At 38.2% G+C, this 21,679-nt stretch overlaps 1 protein-coding gene and 3 pseudogenes across 1 annotated transcript; all 4 read right to left on the bottom strand.

Moving 5' to 3' along the window:
* Window positions 1-841: 841 nt before the first annotated feature.
* On the bottom strand, window positions 842-2,046 carry LOC108103522 (annotated as a pseudogene).
* A 2,504-nt stretch (window positions 2,047-4,550) lies between these two features.
* Window positions 4,551-5,781, bottom strand: LOC121530103 (annotated as a pseudogene).
* Window positions 5,782-8,213: 2,432 nt separating this feature from the next.
* LOC108118279 lies at window positions 8,214-16,664 on the bottom strand (annotated as a pseudogene).
* On the bottom strand, window positions 11,923-13,160 carry LOC121530102 (casein kinase II subunit alpha). The gene has a single exon (XM_041818499.1). It carries the CDS (start codon window positions 13,129-13,131, stop codon window positions 12,121-12,123), a length of 1,011 nt encoding a protein of 336 aa, XP_041674433.1. The 5' UTR covers window positions 13,132-13,160; the 3' UTR covers window positions 11,923-12,120.
* Window positions 16,665-21,679: the final 5,015 nt, after the last annotated feature.

The raw sequence follows: 21,679 nt of genomic DNA, 5'->3' as shown, positions 1-21,679 counted from the left end.
TCCCTTCCCCTACAGGAGCAGATCCACACCGCGGAGGAGAGCATCGTCATCCCAAGCTTAAATTCTGTAACCTTTACTTGCCATAATACTTATTCGTTCTGCTGACTAAAGTAACCTGCGTCATACTCTGGGATCGGGGTGGCCTTCCTCCCAGAAACCACACCTGAACCAAACAAAAATTGGAACGAACTACTTGCCCTCTCAAAGTAGGACCGTTACAACTTGCTTATGTAGAAACGTAGAGACAAGTATGGCTAGACCAACTTGCCTGATCTACTATACTCAACAGCATCGGAAATTTATTATTCACTCATTGCAAACTTCTGACTGAGATTGTAATAAACTCTTCAGGATGTTATGATGATTGCTCACTATGAATGCACTTGAAAAAATAATTTATAGTTTTTAAAAAATTAAAAAAACTTTTGACTGTCGATATTAGCTTACCGTAGCCTATAATGTACTTACCGCAACTGCCCTCAGCAATTATATATTATTTGCTCACATTTAAATATTACTGCTTTACTGCAAAAATAGCTGTAAAATTCTTTTGTTTCCTCTTATTTTTTGTAAGATCAATAACCCCTGGTAAAAAAAATTTATAATTTTTTTTTTTAAATTCTTTAATGTCTTTTATCTAATAGCTGGACAGAAAACTTACTGGCATCTAACTGCAAAATAAAATCGATATATTTCATTTGAGTACCTTTAAATACAAATTTAAAAAGAAATTACGATTTGTCCTCTTGTCCTATCTCTTCCATATATCATATTATATATTATTCTTATTTTATAATTTTTATGTTTTTCCCACTGTTAGAAAATTGTACAAAACTAAGAGTTTTGCTGTGGAAGCTTGTTAAATTTTGATGTTTATTTCCTATACGAACAGTTCATCAAATCTATTTTCTTTAAAGACAGTAGCTTAATTTACTTTATTTGTTTTCCGGTTTTATATTTTTCATAATTATTATCATAAATGTTAAATGGCTGCTACCCGATCTCGAAACACAGTGTTCATCATAATGAAATAACCTTTTATTGTTGGTTATTGGGATTCATTTGTCCATTGACGATAGGTAAAAAATATGGATGAGCCATAGCTTCGCGAGCTGTTAGTCGATCAACGTGATCATAACGTAAAAGTTTATCAAGAAAATCGAGTGCTTCAGGAGAAACTAAGTGTTGGCTATCAGAATGAACAAATCTCCCATCGTTTTCGAGAGTGGCGTTGTAGAATGTCATGAAATCGTGGATCTAGGTCAATATTAAATTTATCTAAATAAGCATACAGCTCTTCGGTGCCCAGCACCTTAGCAATGCGAACCAATTGATCATAGTTGTCATGACCATGGAAAAAGGGCTCTTTTCGAAATATCATCGATGCCAGCATACAACCTAGTGACCACATATCGAGTGAATAATCATTCATCTGGTAATCGACCAGTAATTCTGGACCTTTAAAGTATCTCGATGCCACACGAACATTATACTCCTGACCGGGATGATAAAATCCGGGAAGCCCCCAATCTATAAGGCGCAATTTTCGATTTTCATGATCGATCATTACATTATGGGGCTTAACATCACGATGCATTATTCCCATACTGTGGCAGTAGTCAAGTGCCTTAAGGAGTTCAAACAGATAGTACCGAATCTCATAATCAGTTAGTATTTGGTAAAGTTGCTTAAAATCCGTGTTATTAACGTGTTCGAAAATCAACGCCGGGGTACGGGATACTGGATCCTTTACAACTGCTAACAGTGTAATTATATTTGTTCCACCACGCAAGTTTTCCAAAATTTTGATTTCGCGCTTGATTTTCTTCTTTTTAACAGGTTTTAAAATTTTAACAACACACTTCTCTGTTGTTGTAATATTAATAGCTTCAAACACCTCAGAATACTTTCCACGTCCTAATTTACGGACCAATTGATAATCGTCTTGGTTTCCCCAATCTACTACATAGTTTTCGTAGTCCCAATATTCATCGGGTTGTGTGCATTTACATCTGTGTAGACACGAGCCGCACTTGGAAGTGTCATTTCTTTGAATGATTCGTCCTGATTTTCTGCTTCAAGACTCGGTTCGGACTGTATCAGTAATCCCACGCTCGTGGTCATAATCGATAAATTCTTAAAGAGGATGGTGTTAGCTACGGTGCGACAGGCGATAGCGGACGCATTCTTGAGGATGTTCCGGGAAAGAGTTATAGCAAGGGTCGGAGCACCGAAGGTCCTGATATCCCATAATGGAGTCCAATTCACAGGGAAGACGATGACAGCCATGGATCTCTGGGGAATACGGCAACAGTTTAACGCACCATACACACCGCAACAGAACCCTAATGACCGCACTAACTAAACGGTAATAACCATGATAGCGGAGCTGGCAGGAGAAGATCAGACCAAATGGGACAAGGATCTGCCGGAGTTGATGCTGGCCTATAACACTTAGGTGCCACCCGAGGGGAGGAGGAGAATCGGGCCGAGACAGTGTCACGAAACACCTCCCAAAGAGATAGGAAAGAAGTGCATAGACGCGAGGAGCCCCCGACACCACCGACACGATCCCTGGAGCGCACTGTAGGAGGTTGCAATGCAATCACTTTAGGTTAAGTTCTTTATAATGCCATGTGGTGAAGTTGCAATGCAATCACTTTAGATAAGTTCTTCATTATTCAAACACATTGATTAAGTATTGTGATCTTTATTATCTGGAGCAACATGTACTTGTCGCTCTAATTGTTGGACAATATATTTTTGTACAAAATCATTAAGCCTATGCTTAGGCTAAGCCGCGTAGCTGCGCTGCCGGTAAAGCCAGCAGCGGAGCGGCTGCATTATGTATACATATATATATGTTGTTATATATTGGCGGAAGGAATGTGTTATGCGCTCTCTTTGTTTTGAATGTAAAAACGCGACGGCCAGCGAGGAAACGCGTGGTCAGCACTTTAAGTTCCATAGCGCATATATGTGATCATGTTACACATGCACTTGAATTGGGATGTTTACAATAACATTGCAACAAAGTGTCACAGTGTATTCATACATATAAATTATGTATGCCTTGGTGCTGTATATAAGTACAGTAGAGATTCGATAAGTGCGCATAGTACCCCGACAGGGATGTCTTACAGTGCAGCGTTACGGAGTGTCATTTTGGGGAGGTCGCGGACCCACCCCAGGACGATGGACGATGCCGGCGGACGTGGTTCTCCGACCCTCCACCATTAGTGCCATCTAGGAACGATGGGATAAGAAGCGTTTTGGACAGCGGAAGAGCATCCTGGTTCCGGAGGACGAGAAGACTTGGAGGGTGATCTTCGGGGGGTCGGAAGATCACCACCTGAAAGTTCAAGTTTTCTTCGGAGAGAAGGGTGGTATGACGCCTACATGGCGCATAAATAATAATAAGCTATACATAAGGACAACGAAGGCAGTAGAATTTGAACTTAAATGCACGGGCGCGCCTTAACCACGACAAACGGGCACACTGCCGTGGCAAAACTAAGGGCCCCACCGTGATCAGGTAAGATCAGCTTACGCGAGGTGTAAACTTCTGGCGACAGCGATAGACACTTTTGGGCCGGCCTAGTGCTGGATCTTACAAATTTCCCTCGGTCCCACCGAGACGACATCTCCCATCGGCACCAGCCGATGATACTTCTCTTGTAGCGGGTCTCCGGATCTCTACACACATCATCCCTTCCCCTACAGGAGCAGATCCACACCGCGGAGGAGAGCATCGTCATCCCAAGCTTAAATTCTGTAACCTTTACTTGCCATAATACTTATTCGTTCTGCTGACTAAAGTAACCTGCGTCATACTCTGTGATCGGGGTGGCCTTCCTCCCAGAAACCACACCTGAACCAAACAAAAATTGGAACGAACTACTTGCCCTCTCAAAGTAGGACCGTTACAACTTGCTTATGTAGAAACGTAGAGACAAGTATGGCTAGACCAACTTGCCTGATCTACTATACTCAACAGCATCGGAAATTTATTATTCACTCATTGCAAACTTCTGACTGAGATTGTAATAAACTCTTCAGGATGTTATGATGATTGCTCACTATGAATGCACTTGAAAAAATAATTTATAGTTTTTAAAAAATTAAAAAAACTTTTGACTGTCGATATTAGCTTACCGTAGCCTATAATGTACTTACCGCAACTGCCCTCAGCAATTATATATTATTTGCTCACATTTAAATATTACTGCTTTACTGCAAAAATAGCTGTAAAATTCTTTTGTTTCCTCTTATTTTTTGTAAGATCAATAACCCCCTGGTAAAAAAAATTATATATTTTTTTTTTTAAATTCTTTAATGTCTTTTATCTAATAGCTGCACAGAAAACTTACTGGCATCTAACTGCAAAATAAAAACGATATATTTCATTTGAGTACCTTTAAATACAAATTTAAAAAGAAATTACGATTTGTCCTCTTGTCCTATCTCTTCCATATATCTTATTATATATTATTCTTATTTTATAATTTTTATGTTTTTCCCACTGTTAGAAAATTGTACAAAACTAAGAGTTTTGCTGTGGAAGCTTGTTAAATTTTGATGTTTATTTCCTATACGAACAGTTCATCAAATCTATTTTCTTTAAAGACAGTAGCTTAATTTACTTTATTTGTTTTCCGGTTTTATATTTTTCATAATTATTATCATAAATGTTAAATGGCTGCTACCCGATCTCGAAACACAGTGTTCATCATAATGAAATAACCTTTTATTGTTGGTTATTGGGATTCATTTGTCCATTGACGATAGGTAAAAATATGGATGAGCCATAGCTTCGCGAGCTGTTAGTCGATCAACGTGATCATAACGTAAAAGTTTATCAAGAAAATCGAGTGCTTCAGGAGAAACTAAGTGTTGGCTATCAGAATGAACAAATCTCCCATCGTTTTCGAGAGTGGCGTTGTAGAATGTCATGAAATCGTGGATCTAGGTCAATATTATATTTATCTAAATAAGCATACAGCTCTTCGGTGCCCAGCACCTTAGCAATGCGAACCAATTGATCATAGTTGTCATGACCATGGAAAAAGGGCTCTTTTCGAAATATCATCGATGCCAGCATACAACCTAGTGACCACATATCGAGTGAATAATCATTCATCTGGTAATCGACCAGTAATTCTGGACCTTTAAAGTATCTCGATGCCACACGAACATTATACTCCTGACCGGGATGATAAAATCCGGCAAGCCCCCAATCTATAAGGCGCAATTTTCGATTTTCATGATCGATCATTACATTATGGGGCTTAACATCACGATGCATTATTCCCATACTGTGGCAGTAGTCAAGTGCCTTAAGGAGTTCAAACAGATAGTACCGAATCTCATAATCAGTTAGTGTTTGGTAAAGTTGCTTAAAATCCGTGTTATTAACGTGTTCGAAAATCAACGCCGGGGTACGGGATACTGGATCCTTTACAACTGCTAACAGTGTAATTATATTTGTTCCACCACGCAAGTTTTCCAAAATTTTGATTTCGCGCTTGATTTTCTTCTTTTTAACAGGTTTTAAAATTTTAACAACACACTTCTCTGTTGTTGTAATATTAATAGCTTCAAACACCTCAGAATACTTTCCACGTCCTAATTTACGGACCAATTGATAATCGTCTTGGTTTCCCCAATCTACTACATAGTTTTCGTAGTCCCAATATTCATCCGGCTTGTGTGCATTTACATCTGTGTAGACACGAGCCGCACTTGGAAGTGTCATTTCTTTGAATGATTCGTCCTGATTTTCTGCTTCAAGACTCGGTTCGGACTGTATCAGTAATCCCACGCTCGTGGTCATAATCGATAAATTCTTAAAGAGGATGGTGTTAGCTACGGTGCGACAGGCGATAGCGGACGCATTCTTGAGGATGTTCCGGGAAAGAGTTATAGCAAGGGTCGGAGCACCGAAGGTCCTGATATCCCATAATGGAGTCCAATTCACAGGGAAGACGATGACAGCCATGGATCTCTGGGGAATACGGCAACAGTTTAACGCACCATACACACCGCAACAGAACCCTAATGACCGCACTAACTAAACGGTAATAACCATGATAGCGGAGCTGGCAGGAGAAGATCAGACCAAATGGGACAAGGATCTGCCGGAGTTGATGCTGGCATATAACACATAGGTGCCACCCGAGGGAAGGAGGAGAATCGGGCCGAGACAGTGTCACGAAACACCTCCCAAAGATATAGGCAAGAAGTGCAGAGACGCGAGGAGCCCCCGACACCACCGACACGATCCCTGGAGCACACTGTAGGAGGTTGCAATGCAATCACTTTAGATTAAGTTCTTTATAATGCCATGTGGTGAAGCTGCAATGCAATCACTTTAGATAAGTTCTTCATTATTCAAACACATTGATTTAGTTTTGTGATCTTTATTATCTGGAGCAACATGTACTTGTCGCTCTAATTGTTGGACAATATATTTTTTGTACAAAATCATTAAGCCTATGCTTAGGCTAAGCCGCGTAGCTGCGCTGCCGGTAAAGCCAGCAGCGGAGCGGCTGCATTATGTATACATATATATATGTTGTTATATATTGGCGGAAGGAATGTGTTATGCGCTCTCTTTGGTTTGAATGTAAAAACGCGACGGCCAGCGAGGAAACGCGTGGTCAGCACTTTAAGTCCATAGCGCATATATGTGATCATGTTACACATGCACTTGAATTGGGATGTTTACAATAACATTGCAACAAAGTGTCACAGTGTATTCATACATATAAATTATGTATGCCTTGGTGCTGTATATAAGTACAGTAGAGATTCGATAAGTGCGCATAGTACCCCGACAGGGATGTCTTACAGTGCAGCGTTACGGAGTGTCATTTTGGGGAGGTCGCGGACCCACCCCAGGACGATGGACGATGTCGGCGGACGTGGTTCTCCGACCCTCCACCATTAGTGCCATCTAGGTTCCGGAGGACGAGAAGACTTGGAGGGTGATCTTCGGGTGCGGTCGGAAGATCACCACCTGAAAGTTCAAGCTTTCTTCGGAGAGAAGGGTGGTATGACGCCTACATGGCGCATAAATAATAATAACCTATACATAAGGACACGAAGGCAGTAGAATTTGAACTTAAATGCACGGGCGCGCCTTAGCCACGACAAACGGGCACACTGCCGTGGCAAAACTAAGGGCCTCACCGTGATCAGGTAAGATCAGCTTACGCGAGGTGTAAACTTCTGGCGACAGCGATAGACACTTTTTGGCCGGCCTAGTGCTGGATCTTACAAATTTCCCTCGGTCCTACCGAGACGACATCTCCTATCGGCACCAGCCGATGATACTTCTCTTGTAGCGGGTCTCCGGATCTCTACACACATCATCCCTTCCCCTACAGGAGCAGATCCACACCGCGGAGGAGAGCATCGTCATCCCAAGCTTAAATTCTGTAACCTTTACTTGCCATAATACTTATTCGTTCTGCTGACTAAAGTAACCTGCGTCATACTCTGTGATCGGGGTGGCCTTCCTCCCAGAAACCACACCTGAACCAAACAAAAATTGGAACGAACTACTTGCCCTCTCAAAGTAGGACCGTTACAACTTGCTTATGTAGAAACGTAGAGACAAGTATGGCTAGACCAACTCGCCTGATCTACTATACTCAACAGCATCGGAAATTTATTATTCACTCATTGCAAACTTCTGACTGAGATTGTAATAAACTCTTCAGGATGTTATGATGATTGCTCACTATGAATGCATTTAAAAAAATAATTTATAGTTTTTAAAAAATTAAAAAAACTTTTGACTGTCGATATTAGCTTACCGTAGCCTATAATGTACTTACCGCAACTGCCCTCAGCAATTATATATTATTTGCTCACATTTAAATATTACTGCTTTACTGCAAAAATAGCTGTAAAATTCTTTTGTTTCCTCTTATTTTTTGTAAGATCAATAACCCCTGGTAAAAAAAATTTATATTTTTTTTTTTTAATTCTTTAATGTCTTTTATCTAATAGCTGGACAGAAAACTTACTGGCATCTAACTGCAAAATAAAAACGATATATTTCATTTGAGTACCTTTAAATACAAATTTAAAAAGAAATTACGATTTGTCCTCTTGTCCTATCTCTTCCATATATCTTATTATATATTATTCTTATTTTATAATTTTTATGTTTTTCCCACTGTTAGAAAATTGTACAAAACTAAGAGTTTTGCTGTGGAAGCTTGTTAAATTTTGATGTTTATTTCCTATACGAACAGTTCATCAAATCTATTTTCTTTAAAGACAGTAGCTTAATTTACTTTATTTGTTTTCCGGTTTTATATTTTTCATAATTATTATCATAAATGTTAAATGGCTGCTACCCGATCTCGAAACACAGTGTTCATCATAATGAAATAACCTTTTATTGTTGGTTATTGGGATTCATTTGTCCATTGACGATAGGTAAAAATATGGATGAGCCATAGCTTCGCGAGCTGTTAGTCGATCAACGTGATCATAACGTAAAAGTTTATCAAGAAAATCGAGTGCTTCAGGAGAAACTAAGTGTTGGCTATCAGAATGAACAAATCTCCCATCGTTTTCGAGAGTGGCGTTGTAGAATGTCATGAAATCGTGGATCTAGGTCAATATTATATTTATCTAAATAAGCATACAGCTCTTCGGTGCCCAGCACCTTAGCAATGCGAACCAATTGATCATAGTTGTCATGACCATGGAAAAAGGGCTCTTTTCGAAATATCATCGATGCCAGCATACAACCTAGTGACCACATATCGAGTGAATAATCATTCATCTGGTAATCGACCAGTAATTCTGGACCTTTAAAGTATCTCGATGCCACACGAACATTATACTCCTGACCGGGATGATAAAATTCGGCAAGCCCCCAATCTATAAGGCGCAATTTTCGATTTTCATGATCGATCATTACATTATGGGGCTTAACATCACGATGCATTCTTCCCATACTGTGGCAGTAGTCAAGTGCCTTAAGGAGTTCAAACAGATAGTACCGAATCTCATAATCAGTTAGTGTTTGGTAAAGTTGCTTAAAATCCGTGTTATTAACGTGTTCGAAAATCAACGCCGGGGTACGGGATACTGGATCCTTTACAACTGCTAACAGTGTAATTATATTTGTTCCACCACGCAAGTTTTCCAAAATTTTGATTTCGCGCTTGATTTTCTTCTTTTTAACAGGTTTTAAAATTTTAACAACACACTTCTCTGTTGTTGTAATATTAATAGCTTCAAACACCTCAGAATACATTCCACGTCCTAATTTACGGACCAATTGATAATCGTCTTGGTTTCCCCAATCTACTACATAGTTTTCGTAGTCCCAATATTCATCCGGCTTGTGTGCATTTACATCTGTGTAGACACGAGCCGCACTTGGAAGTGTCATTTCTTTGAATGATTCGTCCTGATTTTCTGCTTCAAGACTCGGTTCGGACTGTATCAGTAATCCCACGCTCGAATCGATAAATTCTTAAAGAGGATGGTGTTAGCTACGGTGCGACAGGCGATAGCGGACGCATTCTTGAGGATGTTCCGGGAAAGAGTTATAGCAAGGGTCGGAGCACCGAAGGTCCTGATATCCCATAATGGAGTCCAATTCACAGGGAAGACGATGACAGCCATGGATCTCTGGGGAATACGGCAACAGTTTAACGCACCATACACACCGCAACAGAACCCTAATGACCGCACTAACTAAACGGTAATAACCATGATAGCGGAGCTGGCAGGAGAAGATCAGACCAAATGGGACAAGGATCTGCCGGAGTTGATGCTGGCATATAACACTTAGGTGCCACCCGAGGGAAGGAGGAGAATCGGGCCGAGACAGTGTCACGAAACACCTCCCAAAGAGATAATCAAGAAGTGCAGAAACGCGAGGAGCCCTCGACACCACCGACACGATCCCTGGAGCGCACTGTAGGAGGTTGCAATGCAATCACTTTAGATTAAGTTCTTTATAATGCCATGTGGTGAAGTTGCAATGCAATCACTTTAGATAAGTTCTTCATTATTCAAACACATTGATTTAGTATTGTGATCTTTATTATCTGGAGCAACATGTACTTGTCGCTCTAATTGTTGGACAATATATTTTTTGTACAAAATCATTAAGCCTATGCTTAGGCTAAGCCGCGTAGCTGCGCTGCCGGTAAAGCCAGCAGCGGAGCGGCTGCATTATGTATACATATATATATGTTGTTATATATTGGCGGAAGGAATGTGTTATGCGCTCTCTTTGGTTTGAATGTAAAAACGCGACGGCCAGCGAGGAAACGCGTGGTCAGCACTTTAAGTCCATAGCGCATATATGTGATCATGTTACACATGCACTTGAATTGGGATGTTTACAATAACATTGCAACAAAGTGTCACAGTGTATTCATACATATAAATTATGTATGCCTTGGTGCTGTATATAAGTACAGTAGAGATTCGATAAGTGCGCATAGTACCCCGACAGGGATGTCTTACAGTGCAGCGTTACGGAGTGTCATTTTGGGGAGGTCGCGGACCCACCCCAGGACGAGGGACGATGCCGGCGGACGTGGTTCTCCGACCCTCCACCATTAGTGCCATCTAGGAACGATGGGATAAGAAGCGTTTTAGACAGCGGAAGAGCATCCTGGTTCCGGAGGACGAGAAGACTTGGAGGGTGATCTTCGGGCGCGGTCGGAAGATCACCACCTGAAAGTTCAAGCTTTCTTCGGAGAGAAGGGTGGTATGACGCCTACATGGCGCATAAATAATAATAAGCTATACATAAGGACAACGAAGGCAGTAGAATTTGAACTTAAATTCACGGGCGCGCCTTAACCACGACAAACGGGCACACTGCCGTGGCAAAACTAAGGGCCCCACCGTGATCAGGTAAGATCAGCTTACGCGAGGTGTAAACTTCTGGCGACAGCGATAGACACTTTTTGGCCGGCCTAGTGCTGGATCTTACAAATTTCCCTCGGTCCCACCGAGACGACATCTCCCATCGGCATCAGCCGATGATACTTCTCTTGTAGCGGGTCTCCGGATCTCTACACACATCATCCCTCACCTTCCCCTACAGGAGCAGATCCACACCGCGGAGGAGAGCATCGTCATCCCAAGCTTAAATTCTGTAACCTTTACTTGCCATAAAACTTATTCGTTCTGCTGACTAAAGTAACCTGCGTCATACTCTGGGATCGGGGTGGCCTTCCTCCCAGAAACCACACCTGAACCAAACAAAAATTGGAACGAACTACTTGCCCTCTCAAAGTAGGACCGTTACAACTTGCTTATGTAGAAACGTAGAGACAAGTATGGCTAGACCAACTCGCCTGATCTACTATACTCAACAGCATCGGAAATTTATTATTCACTCATTGCAAACTTCTGACTGAGATTGTAATAAACTCTTCAGGATGTTATGATGATTGCTCACTATGAATGCATTTAAAAAAATAATTTATAGTTTTTAAAAAATTAAAAAAACTTTTGACTGCCGATATTAGCTTACCGTTGCCTATAATTTACTTACCGCAACTGCCCTCAGCAATTATATATTATTTGCTCACATTTACTATACATTTGCTTTACTGCAAAAATAGCTGTAAAATTCTTTTGTTTCCTCTTATTTTTTGTAAGATCGATAACCCCTGGTAAAAAAAATTTATATTTTTTTTAAATAAATTCTTTAATGCCTTTTATCTAATAGCTGGACAGAACACTTACTGGCATCTAACTGCAAAATAAAAACGATATATTTCATTTGAGTACCTTTAAATACAAATTTAAAAAGAAATTACGATTTGTCCTCTTGTCCTATCTCTTCCATATATCATATTATATATTATTCTTATTTTATAATTTTTATGTTTTTCCCACTGTTAGAAAATTGTACAAAACTAAGAGTTTTGCTGTGGAAGCTTGTTAAATTTTGATGTTTATTTCCTATACGAACAGTTCATCAAATCTATTTTCTTTAAAGACAGTAGCTTAATTTACTTTATTTGTTTTCCGATTTTATATTTTTCATAATTATTATCATAAATGTTAAATGGCTGCGATCCCGATCTCGAAACACAGTGTTCATCATAATGAAATAACCTTTTATTGTTGGTTATTGGGATTCATTTGTCCATTGACGATAGGTAAAAAATATGGATGAGCCATAGCTTCGCGAGCTGTTAGTCGATCAACGTGATCATAACGTAAAAGTTTATCAAGAAAATCGAGTGCTTCAGGAGAAACTAAGTGTTGGTTATCAGAATGAACAAATCTTTCCCATCGTTTTCGTGAGTGGCGTTGTAGAATGTCATGAAATCGTGGATCTAGGTCAATATTATATTTATCTAAATAAGCATACAGCTCTTCGGTGCCCAGCACCTTAGCAATGCGAACCAATTGATCATAGTTGTCATGACCATGGAAAAAGGGCTCTTTTCGAAATATCATCGATGCCAACATACAACCTAGTGACCACATATCGAGTGAATAATCATACATCTGGTAATCGACCAGTAATTCTGGACCTTTAAAGTATCTCGATGCCACACGAACATTATACTCCTGACCGGGATGATAAAATTCGGCAAGCCCCCAATCTATAAGGCGCAATTTTCGATTTTCATGATCGATCATTACATTATGGGGCTTAACATCACGATGCATTATTCCCATACTGTGGCAGTAGTCAAGTGCCTTAAGGAGTTCAAACAGATAGTACCGAATCTCATAATCAGTTAGTGTTTGGTAAAGTTGCTTGAAATCCGTGTTATTGACGTGTTCGAAAATCAACGCCGGGGTACGGGATACTGGATCCTTTACAACTGCTAACAGTGTAATTATATTTGTTCCACCACGCAAGTTTTCCAAAATTTTGATTTCGCGCTTGATTTTCTTCTTTTTAACAGGTTTTAAAATTTTAACAACACACTTCTCTGTTGTTGTAATATTAATAGCCTCAAACACCTCAGAATACTTTCCACGTCCTAATTTACGGACCAATTGATAATCGTCTTGGTTTCCCCAATCTACTACATAGTTTTCGTAGTCCCAATATTCATCCGGCTTGTGTGCATTTACATCTGTGTAGACACGAGCCGCACTTGGAAGTGTCATTTCTTTGAATGATTCGTCCTGATTTTCTGCTTGAAGGCTCGGTTCGGACTGTATCAGTAAGTTTTTGTGAAATGATTCTTTCAATCGAATAATATTAGTATGAAATAGTCTGAAAGTAAAGAAAGAATTAATTATGTTACTACTAGAAGAATAATAAGATTCGTGTGGATAGGTTTTTGTTGTTGTCAATTACAGTGTAAATAGCACATTACTACTTATTTTCAACTAAAATCAAAATATTTTTTTTATATTAAAAGAGCATAAACAGGTAGCAGGCGTTTCAGCCCTATAAAGTATAAACATTCTTAATCAGTTTTAATATCCCGTATGAACGCTGAGATCTCAGAAACTATAAGAGCTAAATATTTGGCAAGCATCTCAAGCAGTGACGTCTCCGTTATTTTATAATGAAAATAAAATAATTTTTACACGCTTTTAATGCCGACGAAGCTGCAAAGGCTTTAGAACAAGAACTGTCGAAAAATTTGTCCTCATATCCTCATACGCCTTCAACACCACACAATCTTCCAAAGCGAACAAGGCTTGAATTTCTACAAAGCAAAATTGCATCCAAGACAAGCTCCAACAGAGCAGATGTATAATTTTGTTGAGGCAATATTTGCTTAAATCAAATGCCGACGAGGATCTGATCGCATTTTTGGAAGTTATTTTGCAAATTTTGCAAGAATGCAAAAATTAATTATTTTCTTTTTTTTTAGAACACTGGCGAAGAAATTCGGAAATATATTATGAAAAAGCATATGTGCGTGCTTCTTGTGATTCTGAATGTATGTTCAGCAAAGCCTGACAACTAATTTCGGATCGAAAGTGCTCTCTAAAGCCTGCCGTAGTGGATAAGTTACTTTTTACCAACCGAAACATGGATCTCAAAATTAATTAATTCTTATTTAATATTAAAACTAGATATAAAACACGAATAAATTTTTATTTTCTTTAAAATTTACTTGATGTATCGATTAGTATCGATGTTTTCGCTCCAAACCATCGAAACTTTCGATGTTAGAAACATCGATGTTTCAAATCTTTGATGTTTTCAAACCTCTAGCAGCACACGAAAAATATATTTTGCTCTGCTCTCATCTCGCTCTCAATTTTCATTACGCAAAACACAGAATATTCTTTTCTGCTATTTCTATAGATACACGTTACTGTTTTATATAATCTTTAAATATTCATTCTGCTGTGGAAATTCACAAATAACTTCCTTATGTCAGAAAAAGTATATTGAGTAACTGATGGTGAACTCACTGCCCACTGCCTTATAACCTATATCTAGATATACAGTGATGGAAAAAATAATAGAAACGAATTTTCTCTTTGGGGTTAAATACGTATTTTTAATAAGGAACGTGTTGATGAGTGGATATTTAAATTTTTTTTTATTTTTATACATCAGATACATACTAGAAAACAAAAATGCATTTAACTTTATTCATTCACAATAAACTAAAACTCCCAGATCTCAGGAAATATTAGAGCTAGAAAATTAAAAATAAGTATGTATGTACATTATCCGGCGACTGCAACTCGTTTTTATGATGCCGCAAATGGGAATTGTCTTTTTTCCTTCTAACCACAAAACCCGGAAAAAATGTAAAAAATCGCGAGAACTATAAGATATATATAGAAAATTTTAAGAGAAAACACTGCAACTCGACACGAGCTTTCATATGCCCACGCCCACTCTACGCCCACAATCTGTGGCGTCCATAATATTATAGTGAATGTCTTCGTTTGACCTTGTATAACATATTATTGTTAGTATCTATCAATTTACCAAAGATTTTTTAAATCGGAACATTATTTCGCTCTTTATGAAGAAATATAGTTTGTAGGGCCTCACATGGACAGTGACGTCACTATCAGTTACTCCACATGCTTTCTCTGACAGTAGGTGGCGCTTTGTGAATCTCATAGTCGCGGCACTCGACTATAGCGTTTCCTTTTTTAAACCTTTTGTGGCTGCTTCTGACACAAGGCTTTGTCCGCCCGGGAACAGGCCCACATTATAAAAATGGTGAGGGTGGACCCAAAAATTTCTTCAACTCAGATCGAAGCCATTTTATAATGTGGGCCTGTTGGTCAAAGCCTTGGGTCGTCCGGTGTGTTTTGCTCTTTCCAAAGCAGAAGCTCCCTTAAACGGCTTATGATGTGCGTATGTGGGTCGCACATAACGTCCAACATACTCTGCCGCAGCCTCCTCAAACCCATTGAAGATTTGTGGGAAGAGCTGGACAGGCGCGTTAAAAAACGCGCGATAAAAACAAAGTCCGGGCTGAAGGTGGCTCTAATAGAAAAACGGGCAGAATATTGGGGCAGAAACAACCCAAAATTTCGTTTCTTCGATGCCAAGACGGTTGGAAGCCTTTATAAAACAAAATGGCTTACCCACAAAGTATTAATTTTAGTTATTTTCATTTATTTTTAAGTTTTTCAATAAGTGTGCCAATAATTTTGTTCAGGCAAATTCACCTCTTATTAATGTTATTTAATTTTTAAAAATCAACCATTGAAGGTAAAAAGTTGAAATAAATTTTGTCGTGTTATGTTTTATTTTTTGTTTATTTTGTTTTTTTGTTTATTTAAATATATACATTTTAAGGGGAGAAAACGTGCCTTAAAGTTCATGAAGCCTTCTGTGCCAATAATTTAGTTCGTCACTGTTTGTATGACACAAATTTAACTACAGTTCTACTTTGCATACAAAAACAACACGGCTGTCCATTGAGTAAAAAAAATAGATAAAAGCGAGTATGAAATTATCAACACAACAAATAAAACAAAACCGTTACATCTTAGAGTTAAAAAACACATACGTAAGTATTTTAATCATATAATATACATTCCATATTAATATGCAAAAATATTACATGGTTGGTATATACATACATATACATATGTATACCGTATGAAAATGTCAAAACGTACCCAAATTTTAAAGACTGTTCATAAATATTATGTGGCTTTACAAAAGCTTTTGCAAGATATTGGCGTCCCGTAAAGTATTCCATGGAAAATCGACTCTGAATGCCGGTCACATTCCTAATATTTTTGCACTAATTTATATAATACGTAATAATACTGATGTACATAAATAGGTTTTAAGTGTTTTGTTTCATATATATACAAAGACTTTAATGTCCTAGTATCGTGTTCATTAATTACAACAAAAAAAACTAGCATCCAAATATGTATATTCTTATGTAGATATACACACATGTCTGCATATTAGTATTCAATTTTAAATGTATTTCCAGACTAAAGAGCACTTTACAAGAAAAAAGTAAATTAGCCGTATTGAATGCACGCACCAAAAATATCATGATTATTATCTTATTAAACTTAAGTGACTAATTCACAAACTGTGGCTTTATTAAAAAAGGAATGTTTTTATATTCTTTTTTATATAGGTTATAGTTTTTCACATATAAAAGTACTGATTCACGAAGACAACTGATTTTCCGAATGCTGTAGCAGGCCACAGAGCGGGGGCCGTATTTCAGAAAACTTAAGTAAGGGCGTGCAATAACAATGTTACTTACCGCTTAAGAAAGGACAACGTGCGTGATTAGGGTAAGAATTTTTTTTACATTTGTAGAAAGTTAACTTAGCCGCTGTCTGTTATAGAATTTTTACTGCATAACACACAAAGTAGTCAAGATACATAAACAAATAATCGACAAACCTGAAACGATGGAAACGGCACAGAATGATAGATAACCTAAGTCCAATTAATATTATAGTACCTTAAATGATAAAATCCCTGTATAATTGGTAGGTATTAGAAAATTTGGAAGCTGACAGTATCCATACGAACCACCCACGGCTATCATTCAAACTTAAGGCCATAAAAGCTCTGTCTGATCCCAAACGGAAGCTTTTACATATTACATTAGCCACTCTATTGGCAAACATACTTATGTACATATATATACATTAATAAAAAATTAACCTCTTTCTCCGGTCAAGTTGCCATTTATTGTACGCTTCTTGGACTACTGTTGTTCGGATCAGCAATGTTTTGTGGAAACTTTACTAAATATTTAATTCACAATGACTGCTTTATTGACGCGTTCTCCAGATCATCAACCATTATTTTGATTTTATTCACTATTTAGCTTATGGCTTTTGTTCATATTGCAAAATTATTGAGTTGGAGAATATACGATCTTAAAATAATTTTTCCCTGACGCAAATCTAACGCGTATACCTTTCATGTATAGGACAAATATATATACATGTCGGATCTTAAATTATGATGGTCAGTGTAAAAGAATGTGCCAAGTGACAATTCTCGTCTCTGCACTCTAACGGTTGTTCGTTAGTACGCTTTGTTCCATCTATTCGCCAGATGGTCAGGTTAGTTCGATGCGAATATGAGAGAGAGATGTTGCGTGAGGATAGAGGTTTGAGAGAGAGATACGCACTATGATTGTTGTGCGGGTATGCTTGAACCACTGCGAGAGACAGAGATACAAGTATATTCGTTGCAGCATTTTCTGGAATGCATTTTCGGTATGGTAGAATGCTGGCGAAGACTCTCAAGTTGGCAGTAGTGTGATCAAGTCTATTCGGCATAAGCAATCTGCGTTTTTTGAATATGGAAAACCCTTACCCTAATCTAACATACATATATAAATAAAATTATATTTATATTTTTTCAATCTTAACATTATTAAGTAAAATAATTTTTTTATTTATTAAGGTGAAGTTCCAAAAATGTGTTGGTTTTAAAAATAGTTAAGGTTAACTACTAACTGTTATGGTTATGATTGGATCTGTATTGACACAACGTTTATATTAGTTTGGCAACTCGGTTTTTCCAATCAATGACACCTATGAGAGAGGGAAGAAAACTTTCGAAATTTCGCTTTGTGAAACAGATTTTAAGTAGTGTTTCTGAATCATTTCAATATCGTGTATACCTTTCAACGAAAAAAATTGAAGAATTAACGCAATGACTAAAAGACTATAAAGTAATTTAGACTATAAAGTATTTAATCCAGGATTTCAATTTCTTGATTCAAATAAAAAGCAAGAGGAAACGCTACAGTCGAGTGCCGCGACTATAAGATACCTGTTACTGTTTTACACAATTTTAAAATATTCATTTTGCTAGTGGAAATTACCCAAGCGCCACCCATTATCGGAGAAAGCATGTCGAGTAACTGATAGTGATGTCACTGCCCATGTGAGGCCTTATAACCTAAACTTCTTCATAAGTAGCGAAATAATGTTCCGATTTAAAAAATCGTTGGTTAATCGATAGATATAAACAGAAATAAGTTATACAACGTCAAACAAAAGCATTCATAATATTATTATAGACGCCACAGTTTTCCGCGGTTTTTAGGAGTTAGAGTGGGCGTGGCCGAATAAAAACTCGTGGAAAGTTGCAATGGCATCGCTAAAATACGTATTCTTAAGACTAACTTTCTAGCTCTCTTAGTTCCCGAGATTTTTGCATTCTTGGTTTTTCGGGTTTTGTGGGCGTTAGGGTGGGCGTGGCTAGGTGGAAAAAAACAATTCGCATTTGGGGCAACATAAAAATCTTCATGTTTAAACCGAACTTTCTATCACTTATAGTTACCGAGATATCAGGTTTTCTTGAAAACCTGATAACCGTCTTTTGAGCTTGGTGGGCGTATGGGTGGGTGCGGCCAGATAATAGTACCACTAAAAGATGCGCTGGCATCTAAAGTTTATACATACTGAATTTCAATTTTCCAGCTCTAATAGTTCCCTAGATTTCAGCAATTTTAGTTTTTTGCGATTTGTGGGCGTTAGAGTAGGCGTGGCAGGATGCTGAAATAAACTTGCGCTGTCCCGGGACCTCAAGAATCTTCATGCCTAATCTCAACTTTGTATCTGTAATAGACGGACGGACGGACAGACGGACATGGCTCAATCGACTTTGCTATTGATCCTGATCAAGAATATATACACTTTATAGGGTCGGAAACGCTTCCTTCTATCTGTTACATACTTTTCAACGAATGTAGTATACCCTTTAACTCTACGAGTAATGGGTATAATAAAATGATTAAAAAAGGAAGACTCTGTATTAATACCTTCTGATTCATGAGTACACATACATATATATAAAAATGTATATAATAACATTACTCTTGCTCCCCTCACCCATTCGAACAGGGTTTGCGCGGTATAAGAGCCCAGTTCTGCCTATTTTACGACCTTAGGAGGAGATTAGCTTAAACCGTCGTCGCATGTATATTTATTGTGCACCTGGAAAAGTATTCAACAAAAACGAGAAAAGACGCTTTCAGCGATGAAATCGCTAATGTTTATATTGACTAGTTATTTAATTAATTAATTAAATAAATAATAAATAAATAAACGTCTGCATGCGACGATTAGTAGTTAATTAATTAATCGATTGCAATGAGTCTAAACGACGTTCGCACACAACGTCAACGCGAGCAAGACGATAGATGGCTCTTAGTACAAAAAAAAACAACGCGTACTTCCTTTTTAAAGCAACCGAAAGTAATGCAAGCTCTTCCCAAGCACGGTCAATTACCCCCAACTTGAGCGATTTCTTAAACGTGGGGAGCGAGAGAGCGCGTTCTTGCTCCCCCTCGCTACCATCGATGTCACTGCAGCCAAATAGCGCAGTTTGACAACGTTAACCGTAACAACAACAACAACAATCGCAACTGTATCGACAGCGCGTTTAACGACATCCGAGATTTTTGCATTCTTGGTTTTTCGGGTTTTGTGGGCGTTAGGGTGGGCGTGGCTAGGTGGAAAAAAACAATTCGCATTTGGGGCAACATAAAAATCTTCATGTTTAAACCGAACTTTCTATCACTTATAGTTACCGAGATATCAGGTTTTCTTGAAAACCTGATAACCGTCTTTTGAGCTTGGTGGGCGTATGGGTGGGTGCGGCCAGATAATAGTACCACTAAAAGATGCGCTGGCATCTAAAGTTTATACATACTGAATTTCAATTTTCCAGCTCTAATAGTTCCCTAGATTTCAACAATTTTAGTTTTTTGCGATTTGTGGGCGTTAGAGTAGGCGTGGCAGGATGCTGAAATAAACTTGCGCTGTCCCGGGACCTCAAGAATCTTCATGCCTAATCTCAACTTTGTATCTGTTATAGACGGACGGACGGACAGACGGACATGGCTCAATCGACTTTGCTATTGATCCTGATCAAGAATATATACACTTTATAGGGTCGGAAACGCTTCCTTCTATCTGTTACATACTTTTCAACGAATGTAGTATACCCTTTTACTCTACGAGTAACGGGTATAATAAAATGATTAAAAAAGGAAGACTCTGTATTAATACCTTCTGATTCATGAGTACACATACATATATATAAAAATGTATATAATAACATTACTCTTGCACCCCTCACCCATTCGAACAGGGTTTGCGCGGTATAAGAGCCCTGTTCTGCCTATTTTACGACCTTAGGAGGAGATTAGCTTAAACCGTAGTCGCATGTATATTTATTGTGCACCTGGAAAAGTATTCAACAAAAACGAGAAAAGACGCATTCAGCGATGAAATCGCTAATGTTTATATTGATTAGTTATTTAATTAATTATTTAAATAAATAATAAATAAATAAACGTCTGCATGCGACGATTAGTAGTTAATTAATTAATCGATTGCAATGAGTCTAAACGACGTTCGCACACAACGTCAACGCGAGCAAGACGATAGATGGCTCTTAGTACAAAAAAAAAACAACGCGTACTTCCTTTTTAAAGCAACCGAAAGTAATGCAAGCTCTTCCCAAGCACGGTCAATTACCCCCAACTTGAGCGATTTCTTAAACGTGGGGAGCGAGAGAGCGCGTTCTTGCTCCCCCTCGCTACCATCGATGTCTCTGCAGCCAAATAGCGCAGTTTGACAACGTTAACCGTAACAACAACAACAACAACCGCAACTGTATCGACAGCGCCTTTAACGACATCTGTCGCTGCGCTGCCCGAAAAACATAACAAAAACAATGAAAATATTAAGCTGGCTGTGCATAGTGGTTAGATCAAATCAAATTCTCGACGCAAAACAATCCGTGGCGATGCTAGCTAGCTGCATTTCAAAGTATATAAACCATTGTGCTAAAATGACTAGTAGTCCAAGCACTGTACTCTACCAGGGAAGTCAAAACCAACGAGGTTCATATCGAGGTAGAGGCAACGGTAATAAATATAATAACAGAAATAATTATAATAATTATGACCGTAATACTAACTCGGAAAACCGCCAGAACCCAACAGATATTCAAAGCCAATAAATGGCACAATCAAAAGCGTCAACCTAAATCTAAGTATCTTTGTAAAAATTAATAATGAAAAAACAGGTAAAACATTTACGCTGTTAATAGACACTGGTGCAGATATATCTATATTAAAAGAAAATATAGATATATTCAATAATGTAAACAAAGAGTTTACTACCCACATATCGGGTATAGGCGAAGGAACGATAATTTCAAAAGGCTTAGCCTTCGTAGAACTCCAAACTAGGAATTACATAATTC

Source organism: Drosophila eugracilis, unplaced genomic scaffold (assembly GCF_018153835.1).
Source record: "Drosophila eugracilis isolate 14026-0451.02 unplaced genomic scaffold, ASM1815383v1 contig_2174, whole genome shotgun sequence".
Classification (NCBI taxonomy): domain Eukaryota; kingdom Metazoa; phylum Arthropoda; class Insecta; order Diptera; family Drosophilidae; genus Drosophila; species Drosophila eugracilis.
The sequence above is the reverse complement of the archived record's forward strand: the minus strand, read 5'-3'. Positions and strand labels throughout refer to the sequence as shown.

Coding starts and splice junctions, on each gene's coding strand:
- LOC121530102 (XM_041818499.1), bottom strand. CDS start 13,131: ATGACACTTCCAAGTGCGGCTCGTGTCTACACAGATGTAAATGCACAC.